General features: G+C 31.9%; 3 protein-coding genes across 6 annotated transcripts; 1 reads left to right on the forward strand and 2 right to left on the reverse strand.

Moving 5' to 3' along the window:
• On the forward strand, positions 922-4,052 carry LOC109353461 (O-acyltransferase WSD1-like). The gene is made up of 5 exons (XM_019595751.1): positions 922-1,248; positions 2,160-2,735; positions 3,070-3,423; positions 3,523-3,660; positions 3,845-4,052. Exons 1-5 carry the CDS (start codon positions 1,054-1,056, stop codon positions 3,998-4,000), a joined length of 1,419 nt encoding a protein of 472 aa, XP_019451296.1. The 5' UTR covers positions 922-1,053; the 3' UTR covers positions 4,001-4,052.
• On the reverse strand, positions 6,671-12,105 carry LOC109353483. 4 transcript variants are annotated; one of them, XM_019595781.1, is made up of 8 exons: positions 11,933-12,105; positions 10,104-10,313; positions 9,840-9,971; positions 8,941-9,024; positions 8,398-8,843; positions 7,819-8,004; positions 7,103-7,210; positions 6,671-6,879 (listed from the first exon to the last, which is right to left on the reverse strand). In XM_019595781.1, the coding sequence occupies exons 2-8, from the start codon at positions 10,186-10,188 to the stop codon at positions 6,688-6,690; spliced, it is 1,233 nt and encodes a 410-aa protein (XP_019451326.1). In that variant the 5' UTR covers positions 10,189-10,313; positions 11,933-12,105; the 3' UTR covers positions 6,671-6,687. The 4 variants fall into 4 exon arrangements, with proteins under 4 accessions (XP_019451326.1, XP_019451324.1, XP_019451325.1 ...); XM_019595779.1 differs by having other exon boundaries at positions 8,932-9,024; XM_019595780.1 differs by lacking the exon at positions 11,933-12,105 and adding an exon at positions 10,407-11,337 and having other exon boundaries at positions 8,932-9,024.
• On the reverse strand, positions 13,480-15,098 carry LOC109353699. The gene is made up of 3 exons (XM_019596055.1): positions 14,841-15,098; positions 14,279-14,519; positions 13,480-14,146 (listed from the first exon to the last, which is right to left on the reverse strand). The coding sequence occupies exons 1-3, from the start codon at positions 15,027-15,029 to the stop codon at positions 13,722-13,724; spliced, it is 855 nt and encodes a 284-aa protein (XP_019451600.1). The 5' UTR covers positions 15,030-15,098; the 3' UTR covers positions 13,480-13,721.

The raw sequence follows: 17,172 nt of genomic DNA on the forward strand, positions 1-17,172 counted from the left end.
TCTATCTGGATAAATATGTACTATAAGTTGTGTCATTATATATGCCACCAGTTGTGATTAGTTAGAAAAATAGTTAATTATTAATTTTTTTAACTTAAATATATTTTCTCAACCAATCATACGATGATAACTCAATTTGTGGGACAGTAGATATACTATTTTGCTATATAAATATTAAATTAGATATCATCTTCTTAACACTAATTGACAGACAACTACCCATGTTCTAAAAGTCAATTGTTAATTAAATTATCTTGCCTGGTTGGGCTTAAATAGTGACTTCACAAGTTGAACAAGCCTCTTATTTGTGAGATCAAAAAAATGTTGATTTTTCTTCTTCACATAATTTAGAATTTAGATCTTATAGAGTATTATTAAATTTGCTACGGGGAACCAAAAATCTATTGGGGCACGTGATTACTTATTGTTCAACCTTTTGACTCTTGAGAAGAGCGAATATACATCATACAAAGAAATTATGAGACGTGTTTCAATTCTGAGCTTCTTTCTCTCTAATTATTGCCCTAGCTTCCAACTACAATCCATAATTAAGAAATGTAACAACCAAAGTTATGTCATGCAAATCTATGATGTGCTATTCCATCCTTCCCGTTTATGAGCCGTTTTTAATCAATTATCAAGAAAAGTAGTAGGTAAAAATTGTTATTATTTTCAAAATTGTAAAATATTATGTTAATTAAAGAGTTAATTGGAAAGTGAAAATATTATGAAATATGTACTTATATTGATGGATAAGAAAACCCACCAAAATGTGAAATTGAAGAGTTAATTGAGATATGACGGGAATAATGATTAGAGTGAAAGATATTAGGAAGCTAGAGTCCAAAGTGATATGAATTATTTAATACTCTGTATAAAGTATGCACTTGTATTTATGGGAAAGAAATCCAAAAGGTGACTTATAATAAACAACTAGAGAAAGGGTATTTTGCTGCTATATATATATCACCGGTCCTGGCTTGGCTTTTATAGCTAAATATATGTAAGTGAAGTTCAAAGTGAAGTGTATTTTTATGAAGCAATAGCATAATAATGGAAATGGATAAGTTATATGAAGAAGAGGTAGAAGTGCCAGTGAGTCCTCCAGGACAATATTTCAATAGCTCAGTGATATGTTCATATGTTTTTGGTTTTCTGGAAGTAGGAGTTCCAATTGATCACTCTAAGGCTCTAACTTTGATTCAAGATGTCTTCCTCCCAATCAATCCACGCTTCTCTTCTATCATGGTTCTTTTTTTCTACTTTCCTTCATTTAATATTTCAATTTTACACTGCCAAGCTAGTCACTTGTGATTTGTGAACTGCATAACTTGTATAGAATTCTTTTGGTGTTGCACTGCTATTTTCTAATGAAAATATAAGATATAGAATAACATGAAAAAGGGGTCTAGTGCACGAAGACCTTGGGTGATAAAGGTTTGTCGTTTATCTTACTCTAAATGTTGGTCGGATTATTTGTTGAATACAGACTCAACTCTAAACTCGAAGTAACCAGACCCTAAATAACATGGGTCAACCTTTGAATCCGAACACGACTCTAGACCTGATTAAATATAATGCATACCTATTTTAGATAAAGTCTTCTCATTATTACTTATTATTATAGATATGTAATTTCACATATAAAATATGTATATATTGTTAATTATGTATATATGACGAAACAATTAGAGAATCAATGATATTTTCGACCAAAGATGTGTCATTACTTTGTACACAATTGAATAGAGACAAACACAAACATGATGAGTAAGACCATGAGATGAGTCGGGTCGGGTCATTTTTGTCTCCTAGCTGACTCTAAATATTGACCGAGTCTAATTTTTGAACCCAAATCTGACCCTAGACTCAATGAGACCCAACTCTATTCAAACCTGATCATGATCGGGTCATATCGGATGAGCATATAGGGTTGGGTCCTACTCATCCTTACACGAATCTCTCACTTAGTCACTAAAGAATAATTTTACCGTTATGTCAACCTCACCCTCAAATATAGATTAACATAATATATGAAATAAGAATGGTATTATTATAAATTACTCATCCCATTTGGAAGTAACGAGATCTTATATAGTATTAAATGTTCATCATAATGATCTTTCTTTTTGACTTATTCAACTGAGTGATTGACCCAGGTTAGAGATGAAGATGGAAAAATGAGATGGAAAAGAGTTGAGGTGAAGCCTGAAGAGCATTTGAAGATTCCAACATTTCCTGACAGCACTTCATCAGATCAATTATATGACCACTATTTTGATGAATATGTGTCTAGTATTCTAACTGAAAGAACACCTCAAACCAAACCACTTTGGGAAATTCATATAATCAAATATCCAACAACAAATGCTATTGGCACCATAATATTCAAACTTCACCATGCACTTGGAGATGGTTACTCCCTCATGGGTGCTCTTCTTTCATGCCTACAAAGAGCTGATGACCCTTCTTTTCCACTATCTTTTCCTTCAAGAGTTCCATCAAATTCACAACATGCAAACAAAAACTTACTCAAGAAGTTACCTTCATTTATCTCTACCTTTTTTAGCTCTATGTCAGATTTTGGATGGAGCTTAATGAAGAGTAAAATTATCAAAGATGATAAAACTCCTATAAGGTCTGGATATGAAGGAACTGAGTCTCAACCTTTTACCTTGTCAAACATATCATTATCTCTTGATCAAATCAAAAAAATCAAGTCAAAGCTTGGTGTGGTAAGATAATTAGTTACTTCATCGGTTGGGATAACTTCTATTGCCTCATTATGCATGTCAATGAAGTCTAATCCTTTAAGAAGTATCCTTTTTCGTTATTAATTATTGGATATTTAAATCAATTGAGTGACTACAATTTATGGTATAAGGTTGTGGGCATATGACAATTTGAACTATCTAGCCTGGTTTGGGTGCTGATATGTTTTATATGGGAGCACATTATCAGAAAATTATTTAATCATTAAACTTTTAATTTAATATATATTTTTTAATCAGAGAATACATTTTATATATGCATAACCCCACATTAATTTTCTTTTGGGTGTAAATGCAGACAATAAATGATTTGGTTACTGGGATGGTCTTCTATGGGCTTAGATTGTATATGCAAGAAATGAATGACAAGGCAAAAATATCAAACTCCACAGCTATAGTAATGCTCAATACAAGAAATCTTGGAGGCTACCAATCAGTGAAAGATATGCTAAAACCAGAGGCCGAAGGTCTTTGGGGTAATAAAATTTCATTTTTGCAAGTATCAATACCTAAGCTAAACCAAACAAGAATGTCCAACCCCCTTGAATTTGTTTGGAAAGCCCATGAAATAATCAAGAAAAAGAGACGTTCTTTCAGTGTTTATCTCATTGGTCTGCTATTGCAATTGGAGATGAAATTAAGAGGGCCTGAGGTGTGTATATGTAATGTTCTATATAATGTGTAATGTTGGTACATAGAGTAATCTTTTTTTAGCTTGAAATATTTCTGATTTATTGTGTTGATATTTCAGGCTGTAGCTAAAAACATATACAATACTATGGGGAACTCTAGTGTTGTTCTCTCCAACTTAGTTGGACCAATAGAGCATATGACTTTGGCAAAACATCCTATAAGTGGCTTCTACTTCACAATGACCGGTGGGCCTGAGGTATTTTTCTCCAAAACTTCGAATATTATAAAAAATGAGAATAATTAATTTTAATTAAACAATGAAATAGTAGATAATTTTTTTTTTGTATATATCTTAGATATGATCAAATATTTCCTAAGCACTTCCATTTCTATGGTTGGATTTGTTGAGTTCTAACATGCTTTTACCTGTGTGATTGCAGAATGTAAACATTACAATTATTAGCTATGTGAAAGTATTAAGAATCACGTTGAGAACACTAAAGGGATTCATAGATGAACAGAAATTGAAGTTGTGCATGGAGAAAGCCTTTGAAATCATATTCAAAGCAAGTATGGAGATACCTGACAAAAATTGAAGTTCAACTACTTCTATATATCCATCAATATCAATCTGTATAGATATAGATGGAAAAAAAACATGATATAATCATTCTAGAAAGACCCACATATTCAACAATCATAGTTGCTCAATTAATGTATTTTAGTGTTAAAAAAGCAACATCTTCAAGAAAATGAAATAAAAATTATCCGGTGAAACTTCTGAATAAAACATCTCTCACTTTACAAAAACTTCCACAGTTGCCATGTAACATTATTGTTGTATTAATTGTTACATTATCGACTTTTCATTTTGATTAAAATAAATAGGATAATGTAATGATAATATATAAAATTAATACACTATCCTAATATACATTTTTTTTCTCTTTATAAAAACAAATACATAATAGAGATAGGAAGAACGAATCAGAAAGAACGTAGCGATAAAAGTTTTGATCATATCAAATACATGATAATCACTCATCTTTTTTTGAATTTGCTATCATCATATTCGTATTCCTCTCTACTTTTACAAATAAACTAGAAGATGCAAAACACAGTAAAGAAAAGCCATTGAAAGGAAAAGCTAAAATTGAAAGAAGAAGAATTAGCAATGGTGATTTTAAAGCCAAACCCTAGCTCATGTGTTTCATGCGGCGGTGCTGATCAAAACAAGCTTAAGGTAGCCTTTTCATTTCGCTTTTACTGGGCTTCGAAAGCCCAGATTTGTTTAATTTATTCCTCAAACTAAGGGCAATAAGAGGCTTAGAGGTAGGGGTGATAATGGGCCAGGTTGTTTAATATGAGGAGGATTGTGTTCAGAAAGACTTGTATCTTATCTGACCTTAAATGTTGGTAGGATTTAAATTCGGGCCCCGACTTTAGGTTTGAAGCTAACCTGACCTCAAATGTTGACCAAGTAAGCATTTGAATCCGAACTCCACTTAGACCTAATTAAATATAATATATTCATCTTTTAGATAAAGTATTCTCAATATTTTAGTTATTATTATGGATATATAATTTGAGATATGAAATAATATATATTGTTAATCATGTATGTATAATGAAAAACTAGATAATGTATGATACTTTTGACCAAAGAGATGTCATTATTTTGTGCATAGTTAAACAAAGACACATACAAACATAATGAGTGGATGACCATGAGACGGAGTCAAGTCGGGTCATCTTTGTTCTCTACCCGATCCTAAATATTGTTCATGTTTAATTTCTTAACCCTAGACCCGATAAAACCCAACCTATTTACTGTGGGTGAGCATGGGCCGAGTTGGGATGAGTTAAGGTTTGTCCTTATTCGATCCTAAATATTGATCGGATCATTTTTTGAACCTGGACATGGTCCTAGACCCGAAGTTAACCCGGCCATAATTATCGACCAAGTAAGCCTTTAAACCCGACCCTAGACCCGGTTAAATATAATGCAGACTCATTTTAGATAAAGACTTCTCAATATTATTTATTATTATGAATATGTAATTTGACATATAAAATGATATATGTGTATATATATTATTAATCATGTATATATGATTAAAAGTTAGAGAATCAATGACACATTTGAGTAGAAACATATATTAACATGATGAGTGAGTGACCATGGGACGAGACAGGTCGGGTCATGTTTGGTCTCTACCCGACCCTAAATATTAATCGGTTTATTTTTTGAACCAAACCCTACCATAGACCCTATTTATGTCTGATTATGATCGGGCCATACTGGGTGAGCGGGTAGGATCGGATCCTACTCACCCCTACTATTTACCAAATCAAATACACATCTAGGGTCAAATCCTGCTCATCCATACTAAAAGCATCCAATTCCATATTGAACGATACTACAATTTCTTAAAAATTGTCATGTACTTCTTACGAAAATTATTTAATACATGATATACGCTTTCTACCATTCATTTTTTTTTTCATTTTGTACCCCAATAAACTAAAAAATCTCAAATAGGTTTCCATCTTCTAAATGTATTTTACATTCATCTTTCAAATTATAAGATAAACCACTTTTTTATAGATTTCTTGTTGAAACATTCACCTCTCAGTATTTATTCTATATGTTCATATCAATTTTTGATATAACCAAAAATATTCTTTCACCTTATACATAATAGCTAATTAACTTTTATATCAATTTAATTATAGTAATATCAATTTGAAGTAAGCCTTTTTTCCTTGAACTTGATATTGAAAGTTATAAGCCATGTTAGTTTTTTTGAAAGGTAAAGCATCTTGTTAGTTAATTAATAAAACATATGTCAAGATACTTTCAAAATCTATTGGAACATCTAGTGATGCCGTTTAGTCAGGAAACCAAATTTCAAAGACCAACATCATATATATTACTGATATTACTTTTTTCTTTCTTTTACAAAAAATTGGGAATCTCTTGCTAATTATTTTGTAAGATCCAGCTAGAAACCCCAAATATCAGTATAGATTTCATAATCCCATATTTATTTCTGTATCTCCACATCACTGTGGATCCATTTACAAGCATTCTCAACCTGTAAATACTCTGGCACATGGAATGAAACAGTGTGAAAACATATTTAATCATACTGGGAAAAAAATATAAGGTCTCCCTAACCTTCCAAAACTCTCTATTTAAAAGATGACGAAATGTTATTTACTGTTTTACCCTTTCAATCTCTCCAACCATCAAAATGCACAAACCAATGGTGACATGATACTATGATAAAAGATCCTGCACAACTTGGTTAACTGAACATGGAGGTTTGGTGACACATTTTTCTATTGAAGACAAATGTTCAACTGGATATTCACACCGTCCCTTCCTGAATAAAAAACGCAAGCATCTTAATGCTGTTTCTTGTAGACGTGAAGTTCTTTCTTGGGTGAGAAATGATCCAAGAAAATCCACCTGAATCAAAATCATTTTAGAAAAACACATGTTATACAAAGGAAACACTTGGGCAAAACTAAATGCGTGCACACGGATAAAGACAGGAAGCATTGTTGGAATATTCACACAATCTTTCAAGCAGAGAAATGAACTAGGATAAGGAATAACTGGTCCTTTTGTTTCTGTCTAGCAAACTAGGATGCTTTAAATCGTATGATAGATTAAAAAAAGGCATATATACCTGATTTGAGGTGAGAAGTGTAAAATTGGAAGCAAGTTCTGAAAGTGAGAATAGCATAGCAACAGAAAAATCTTCATCTGAAGAACTCATGACCAACACTAGACCTGTCTGCAATGAATAAATCAGTGCATGAGAAAATGTTACAGGTTTCTGCGAGTTGATTTTACAAATCAACATCCTATTTACACCAGTATTAAATTTGAATATTAGCCCTAAGGCACACATGAGGAACCATTTGGGTTTTGGAGCAAAAATAATTATACTCATCTCACAGTAAAATATATTTATCAATGATAATGAGGCAGCAAAATACAGAACACAGTATTGTTCCACAAACCACCAGGTAGCAGGCCTGGTTAAACTGAACTAGATAATCATTATTAAATTAGTGGAAGGGGTATTACTTTGCACTTTGTTATAAGCTTATTATTATAACAAAGTGGATAACACCAATTTCCAAAACTCCACTTCAATATATATAAAATGTTCCAGGTCTTTTCTTCACAATTCCTTTCTAGCCACTCTCTTTACCCACTTCGCATTGTGTTAATACTTAATAACACCCTAAGGTGAAGGCAAGTACACAGATACAAACACAACCGAAGATACACACAAGGTCCAGTGCTAGAACAGCCGCCATGATGCCACAAAATAAAGCATATTAGCACAAAAAAGTCAGAAAAGGAAGTGTAGATGAGATAGACTAAAAGATGAACCTTAAACGCTTTAATTGCAGTTGAATATGAGCACTTGAATCTTGCAAAAACTTGTGCTGCAGTCAACTTTACAGGCAACGTTACTGCAGGTGAACTCATCATATTGAACAACATCTCCATTGTTATACATGCAAAATCATCTGATATCTCACAAAAACATCCAGCAGCGAAAATTGAAGCTTGTGCCTGTAAAAACCCAATCCAATATTTCAATTGTATTGATGCAATTAATCAATCAATCGACCAACTACAACATAAAAAGTGGCCATAAGGAAGAGTTGATAATGAGGCTCAGCTCAGAAGCAAAGAAAAATAAAAAAAATGCCCCAAAACAAACAGCCTTCACATTTATAAAATGCAAAGGAGGAATAATATACATCCCTGTATAGTCTTCCAAATTAAAGTAAGACTGTGATTTCTAATTCCTATCTCCTCATACATTTGCATAACAGGTTTTGTGAAACATAAAAATGATAGAAGACTAAGTACTGGAGTAGCACATTGATACAAACATGTAATAATATGTCAATGGGAGATGTTATTAAGAATGAAAGCAACGCTATAAGGTACTTATTTTACCTCACAATCATGAGGACAAATAAGGCTGGAAAGTATCAAGTATCGTATCTGAGCATTGTCATTGGAGAAATCAGCCCAACAACCAAACAGAATCAAAGCCAGTGCCTTTGACTCTAAATCCCCAGTGTCATAAACAGATTTCACTCGATTTAACAACTCCAAATGGTTAGCTACTCTGGCCTTTGACAAAAACCCTTTACACTGCTTGTGCTTCCTGTTCTCACGGTGCTTTCGTTCTAACAAGAAAACCTTAACAACAGAAAGCCTGACTTCTTTGTCACCTCCCCTAAAGGCATCAGCAAGGCGCAAAAGGATGGCATTGGCAAATAGCCTATCTTCACCTGGCACAAGGCCAGGCTTGGAATTGGAGGCCACATCACATTCAAGCTCCATACTCCACTGCTGAAGGCGGGGACCCATTTGCAATATTGTTTGGACTCGCACACCTAATGAAGGATGTGACTCAATGAAGAAGCAAAACCCAAATAGGTATAAGAAACGAACAGGAAAAGAAGACAGACAGTGCTATGTCACCTGGCTTACTAGATCGGAGGGCTTTCTCAAGTTGAATGCTCCATTCCATGGAACAAGCAGCACAAGTTGGTTCAATGGTAGATTTCCTTCTACCTGGAAGAGCCAGCAAGGCAGCAAGAGATTAGGGAGCTCAACAATTTTAGCAGGCCCACATTTTTTCAATCGACACTATGATCAATTTGTAATTTAAGTAGAATAGCAATATCTGAAGAATAAAACTCTTATATCAGTTACAGATATGGTCCAATGTGCATCATCATTCCATGTTGTTAAAAATAGAATAAAAATTAAGGAACTAAAACTCATTTTGCAGTTTGCAAGGGTGGACAGACTCTTCTCTTTGACCATCCCCAGTTCATTGCAGTGGCCTGTTGCTACTAAGCCATGGAAAGGCTGGTGCCACATGCCCTTTAGTGAATATAACCCTCGAATTAGAAACAGTAATCTGTCCTTTGCAAAGTTCATTTTGATGTTTACGATAGCAGTGCTGGGATCAGCCCAAGGGCAGAGAACAAGACCCAAGGAGGAGTCAGAGTCACAATCATCATAGCAGATATACTGTTATGTTTTGGGGGCAAGAAAAGGGGGTTAGGATTGTCACATGTGTTGTGCATGTGCCTTCTACATTTGATTTACATTGATACATATATCTAACCCTAATTGGAGGAGGTTTAGTGAATAGATAGCTCTAATACAAGGATGTAATTTGTATCTCCACCTAAGTTTTACCAGGTTAGGCAATTATTAATGACCCTTTCACTAACACAACCTAACAATAATCATTGCTACAGAATAAAAAAAAATCCAGAAAAAAGTAATATTTCTTATTCCAAACGAAGTGGTAAAAAGGAAAAGTCATCATTGAATATTTTGAACACCAGAAATAAGGATTGAATTCATCAAGTTACCGGCAGATTCATGAATGGGACTCTCTTGCAGGTCTTGGTTACTATTTTCTTCTTCAAGTGGGCCTTGGTTGGTCGTGGAGAGTGTAAAATCCATTACTTCGCAACGCGATGATGCTTCTCTTATGATACATTCTACAAATGAAAAAACGTGAATTTAATACAAATCCGTGTCGGAACAATAATGATTAAAGTGGTGTCATATTAACATTGCCGCCCCTTGTCAAAGACCCAACATTCAAGACAGAAAGGTTGCAAGTGACTCACCAATCTCATTCTGCAAGTAGCTTCCATAACGATTGGTGGTTGCAGCATCCTCTATTTCATTGCCATTGCAGCCTTTGGTGGCCATTGGTCACAACGGCTAGTGAGGGTCTCTCACTCTCTTTAATTTTTAATGTGTTATGTGTGAAAGGAACAGTGTTAAATGTTAATACTGCAACTGTTGTATATAGTTGCAGCTGTTTCCACAAGTGCCTGCAGAAACCGAAAACAGCTGAGGCTCTGTTGAATAGCGTTGGAAACCAATAGGACAACAATATTATGTGCTACCTCCATTTAAAAACTGACCTCACTTTACTCTCACCAATAAATATCTTCCTCAACCACCATACAATTTCATTACCAAATCTTCAAGGCTAAAAAAGGTTTACTCATACCACCATCTGTATACTTCAAAATCATGAATCGAATCCAAGAAAAACAGCATACGCACTGGAAACTCAAATTAAATTAACCACAACACAAAAAACAATTTGTAAACAAAAAAAAACATACATAAAGATTAAAGATTAAAGGCAAATAGATATTCCTACAAAGCGATGGGGAAATTGAGGGGGGTGTACAACAACAGGATTCAAGCAGTGTGGATGAAATGACGGAGCATTTTAGATGTCATATGCGATGAAAAGGTGTCACTAAAACTTAAAGGGAAATATTACCACACAACTATAAGACATGCAATATTATATGGATTGAATATTGGGAAATGTGTTAACAAGAGAATAAACTCAATGTAGCATAGATGAGAATGTTGCATTAAATGAGTAGACGCACTAGACAATATAAGATTATGAATGAATGCATTAAGAAAAAAGTCGGGATGGCTCTTATTGTAGAAAGTATAAACAATGGTAGAATAGTGTCTTAAGTGGTTTGGGCACGCAGGAAGAAGATCATTAGAAGTCCAATAAGGAGAATAGACCAAATGGAGGTTAGTCCAATTTCTAGAGGCAAACAGATATCAAGAAATATCATAGGCGAAACTGTTACTAAACATTTAGAGATCATTGTTTTGTCAATTGACATTATATATGATAGAGCATTATGGTATCATTCAATCCATATAGCCGACCCCACCTAGTGGACTAAGACATGATTGTAGTCATAGATCTTCCTCCAACCTAGAAGTAAATGGCAACCGTACTGAATTAGAAAAATCCACTGGTGTTAAGAACTGCAAATGTAACAGCAAAACTAAATAAAATTATACACAGACAAAAGTAAGTGTGATTAAAGGCTAGAAAATTAAAGATTTTAGAGAAATCTTTTTTCCCACCTGCACTTCAAACATCATAATTATAAGTTCCCACTTGACAGATCAACATCATGTTTGTGTAAGTTCATGTTTGCTTAAACTAAGACAATTTATAAACATTATCAAATCTTAAAAGCACTTATTGAGTGGAAAATTTTACCAAGAGTATATTTTCCATGCTTTTGTGCAACAACAAAAAACACCACATGCAAAAATAAAAATAAATCAACACTCAGCAGAAGGAAAAAATAGATTACTGCAAATACCCAATTTTTAGTGAGTTTTGCATCGTGAAAGAAGGAAAAATATAAAACACACAAGTAATCCCTAAATCGATACACGTGCTTCAACCAATTCGGCACACTCACCTTATAACTAATACCAATAAATAAAAAACATCATGTAATTTGGAGTGTGGGAACTAATTTCACCCACATAAAAAGCAAAGCACCACATTTTCATGAGTGAAGGAGATTAACTACTGATTTAGTTCTAGTGTGCTAATCTAATTGTCTCTATATTATGAAACATTTCAGAGGAGGAGATTTTGAAGGCGAACCTTTTGAGAAGATTTGTGCGATGAAGCGAATCCAATGGAGGACCACGACGGCTGAACGCGAGTTTCACGGTGGCGAGAAGCTGGTGCGGTGGTGTTGAGTTTGGTTTGGCAGAGAGAGGAGGTTTTGCAAGGAAGAAAGGTTTTACGTTATTTTATTTTATATTTTTAGGAAATTATATAAATTACTTATTTTTCTCTCAATATTTATAATGGATGAGTCTTTAAATGTTAGCTTTGTTATAATTGCATGCAATCCATCATTCGAATTATAATTTCAAATTCAATAGAATATTGAACATGATATATAAAGTTTTAAGCCTAATTCCAATCTCAAATTTAAATTTCTTGCTTTATAATAAATATAAATGAAAATAATAATGTATGTATTTTATATAAATTTTTATACTTTATTGTTCATTAATATTATACTCAATTAAGAATTTATATATAGTATTTTTAATTTTTAAAAGCAAAAGTGAAAAATCAAGTACTCATTTAAACATCTCAAGCAAAGGTAATCATCAGAAAAGCAACTCCGAAGATGAGATTGTAGCAGAGAGCTAAGATGAGCATAATTTGTAATATTTATATATTCTCACTATAAAAATTTTGTATTACTTTTTTAGAAACTAATTATAATTAGAGATTAATGATGAGTGATATAATAATCATGTCTAAAACTTATATTTATATATATTGTAGGTATAATGGATAAGTGTCATCACTCTCAACGTTGACTCTTACAATCTGTCAAAGTATTGGGCCAAAGTGTCACTAATCAAACTAGTATGTTACTTGATTACATGTTGACTTGGTTCATATTAATAAATATATAATAAATTAATAATATACTTCTATTGAATAATTTGCATACTAAATATAAAAATTTATCATTACCCAAATATTTGGTTAAACATCCAACAAAAAAAGATTTTAGTATCACAAAATGTCATAAATAAATTTAAAAAATCATGAAATAACATAGTCTTGTATTTTACTATTTAAACAATAAAGGTTGTCTCAATATAACCAAAAAAATATCAACTATAATTACTATAGTAATAATCATAATTACAAATAAATAGAAATAATTAGATTATATTCTTTTGAATGATGTCATTTTCATGTTATTTTAAAACTAGTTGAAATAACCGAATCAAATCAATCTAATAAGTCGAGTCATTAATTTTATTCTCAAAGTCGAATCAATCAATATCAATTTTAATAAATATCCAGAAGAGTAATTTCGGTCATAAATGTCCCTTCTAATCTGACCTTAAACTCATTTCTTCCGCTCTTCTAGTATCCACTTGCATAATTATTTCTCTTTATTTATTTTTGGTTACTTATTTTACCTTTCCTTATTTTCATAACACAATAAAAACTATTTTGGTTTGGCATTATTTCTCTCAAATAATTAAATCCTCTTCTTAAAAAAATAGCATTTGTTGGCTAAAAACAGCTCAACTAAATAATAAAAAGGGCATGGTTTGCCTCTTGTTAAAAAAATTAAAATTGTCAAGTAAAGTGTTGTGAAGATTTTTTCCACAAATAACATAATTCTTTATAACCATCCCCTCATGACAAAATAGTGCTCCAAACAAGGCCTTGCAGTCAGAAAACTCCCTTATCAATAGTTGACCTCATCCTCAGTTATATTAGCAAAACTATCACACTTCATCAAAAAACTTAATTATCAAATTAACCTACTAATTCTCCCAAATAACTTAACCTACCCATATAATAATATTATGACACAAAAACTAAACAAAAATACTCATCATCTAATTCACACGACCTCAACTGCATTATTACAGTGCAAGCCTGAAATGTTTTCTAATAAATCGAATGTGAGCATTGAAGTCTTTGGTTTTTGTGGCTTGGCATTGTATACCCTTGGCAATGGTTCCATTATGGACCTATCATAAGTACCAACCCACTTAGCTAGCATGTATTTTTGTTTCCTCCATGGTGCTAAGTGCATTTTCTTATCCTTCATGCATTTTTTAGCAGCTGAACACATAATCTTAACCAAAACTTTTAACCTCTCTGATTTTCCAATAAATACTTCGGGCAATTTTCTAAGTAATTGGTTGTATTCTTCATTAGCCCTTGCCATCTCAAATTCACCTCGAAGGCTCAATTCAATTACCACTTTTACTTCCCCTCTTTTGGTGTTTGATTTGTCTACCACTTCCAAATAAGTATGCTCCCCTGAAACAAGTGCAAAAAAAGGGAGAACAAAGTTAAGTACTAGGTTGATAATTTTACAAGGTTATACTAATATGATCGTGAATCTATGGAAATAAATCATGTTTCAAAATTAGTCTCTAGTAATATTTATACCTGATGTGATTCCTGGTGAACTAGTCCATTTAGATTTGCAAATGAAACAATTGAAGCCAAGCTTCAATAGCCGATCACGTAATTCTCTTTGTAGGCAATCCCGGCAGGTTTTAGTCTTAGCTGCCGCCGCCTCCGGTCGCCAACAAATGCACGCTCTCTCCGACATATTGAACTCTCTCAGAGCCTCCTTTGTAGCATGCCTAACTTTTGTCTCACTTGAGCTTGTTCTGCACAAAGTTCCCTATAAAAAATGAAGACAAAAATGTCAATTAGTTATCTTTCATTATAAACATTATGGGTCATCACATAAATCAAATCAAATCAAATTAAAATTGTTTTTGTAGTAATTCTAATGGTATTATTTACGTCGACTAAAAAACTAATCTATTTTGGACCTGATTGTTTCTATCAACAAATATCACTTTCAAAATCGAATTACCAACATTTTTCTATCATTATAACTTATGAGATTAATGGCTGATTTCCGCTAGATAAACTACATTTTCCCATAATTACCATAAACACAACATAAATATTTTGTGGGTATATCATGAAATTGTACCTGTAGAAGTTGATCTTGTTCTTCCCAGAAAGCTTTATTCTTTTCATCACTGCAAAAACTCTCTTCCTCGTCATTATAATCTTCATCAAAACTGCTGGAGTTAGATGAATTTTCAGATTGAACCTGGAATTCGTCCCAAAACCCAAAAACCGTATCAGCAAAACTAACCTCTTCATTTTCCATGACCATTATTGATCAACTATCTTTTTTCTCTTCTCCCTCTCTCTATTAATCTCTAGCAATGTATTTGTGATCTGAATGCTCCAATTTATAAATAAGCAAGAACAATTGATGACGTTGAAGGGTTGGTGGGATCCACTGTATGTGGGAAGCGGTTTCAGTTGTTCGCATATTCTATCTGGTTTCGAACAATTATTAACATAGGACATTATTCGCATATCAAATGCGAATCTTCTTTGACCAAATTGCTCCACTCTGAGTTGGATTAGATGTGTGAACAATCCAATATTAGAAAATATAATAAAAATTCCACCAAAAGTGAACTATAAATTAAATATTGTGTATAGCTAATAAGAAAATCTGAAAAAAAATATAGAATTAGTAATATCATATGGTTTATTTATTGTAAAATAAAAATTATAAATATAATATTAGGTGATGAAATTTATTTACTAAAGACTGAAAATCTTAGTATGTGTATGACAATTATAATCCCATTCTAAAGACAACTAAAAATAAATACCAACCAAAGCTTTCAAAATCTTCTATTTCATTTGTTTTCATAGATTGGCTTGATTATCAGGTTGAACTAAAATATATATTTATAAGGTGTTTTTTCAAGGTATTAAATTGCATTTTAGGAATATAAATCTCAGAAATGTTATGACTGGGAAAGTTATTTTGGAGTATTTTTAATTTTTACAAAAAAAAATCATATAATTCTAATTAGTCACCACCAATACATTAATTAACCACATTTCTCACCTTAAACTATACATTATCATAAACACATAAAAATTATAATATAAAGTACATTGAATACAACAAATATATTCTAATTATGAAAAAATGAAATATATAAAAATTGAATGTATATTACCATGCAATATTGACCGGCAGACACGAAATGTCTGCACATAGTAGTTATATATAAAGTCAAAACTACAAATAACTATTATGATATAAGTTTTCATATTCCAAAATTTCTCTTTTATAATTTCTCCAATAATAATCATCTTAAACTTCCAAATATTAATTTTATTCATTTTCACAATATATCATTATTCTTCCGCACATTTTCTTACTGTTATCTTTTCTTCTTCAATCATATATTTGATTAATTTTCTTACATTATTTCTCTTTATTAAGTTTCTATGTAAAAAAAGTTATATTAAATTATTTTTATTTAAAGAATATAATACAAAAATAATACATATTTAAAAAATAAGAATGTATGTCTATACATGCTAGTAGAAAATAATTTAAAAACCAAACTAAAAATACATTTTGTCCATTTCACTTTTCGTGTGATCGTGTCCGGAAAGGGATCCCCTTAGAGAATTTCATATATTATTATAAAATCCAATACTGGTATGGCATGAGAGTTATAGAATTGACGAATATTAAAAAATAAAGTATAAAATTGAAACAAGTTTATTTTTGGTGTTAAAGAACCAATTTGAAATCTAACAATAAGATAAAGAACTAAAAATATATTTTTTGCATTTTTAACTACTTCTCTTTTATATGTACCAGAAAATCTACTTCTCATTTATTATCTTATTACATCTCTTTTTCTTCTTACATATGTCTTTTCTACAACTTAAAAACAAAATATAGCAAAAATATTTTACAATAAAAATATATGATGCTATTAGATATGCACTGTCAATTTTAAATTGGCGACTTAAAATTTGTATTATTTCAATTTAAAAGTGCAAATATTTGAGACAGTGACTTATATTGGTGTAGCCAAATGAAATAGTAGAAATATTTTTTTAAATAATAAAAATAATAGATAAAGACTCGGTTTTTAGTATTAAATAAAATAGTAACAAAAAAATTAAAATTTAGGTGGGAAATTTACAAACTCGGATGCAGATGCTTTTTAAGAAGAAAACGCTATTGCAATATAGTGATTTTTTAAGTTTACCTTTTCACATTATGGCCCACTTTTTTTGGCAAATCGGTGCCCATATTTTATCACTTACTTAGAATTTAGAACAAAAAAACAGATATCTTGCAAATAAAGTGTTGCATTTCTAATTAGCATTCTCTTGCGTGCGTTGCTTTAAAATTCACAAAATGATACCATGAAAAATTCACAAAATGCTAAACCATTTCTTTGAAATCAAATTCTCAAAGACATGAT

The sequence above is a fragment of the Lupinus angustifolius genome, chromosome LG08 (assembly GCF_001865875.1).
Source record: "Lupinus angustifolius cultivar Tanjil chromosome LG08, LupAngTanjil_v1.0, whole genome shotgun sequence".
Classification (NCBI taxonomy): Eukaryota; Viridiplantae; Streptophyta; class Magnoliopsida; order Fabales; family Fabaceae; genus Lupinus; species Lupinus angustifolius.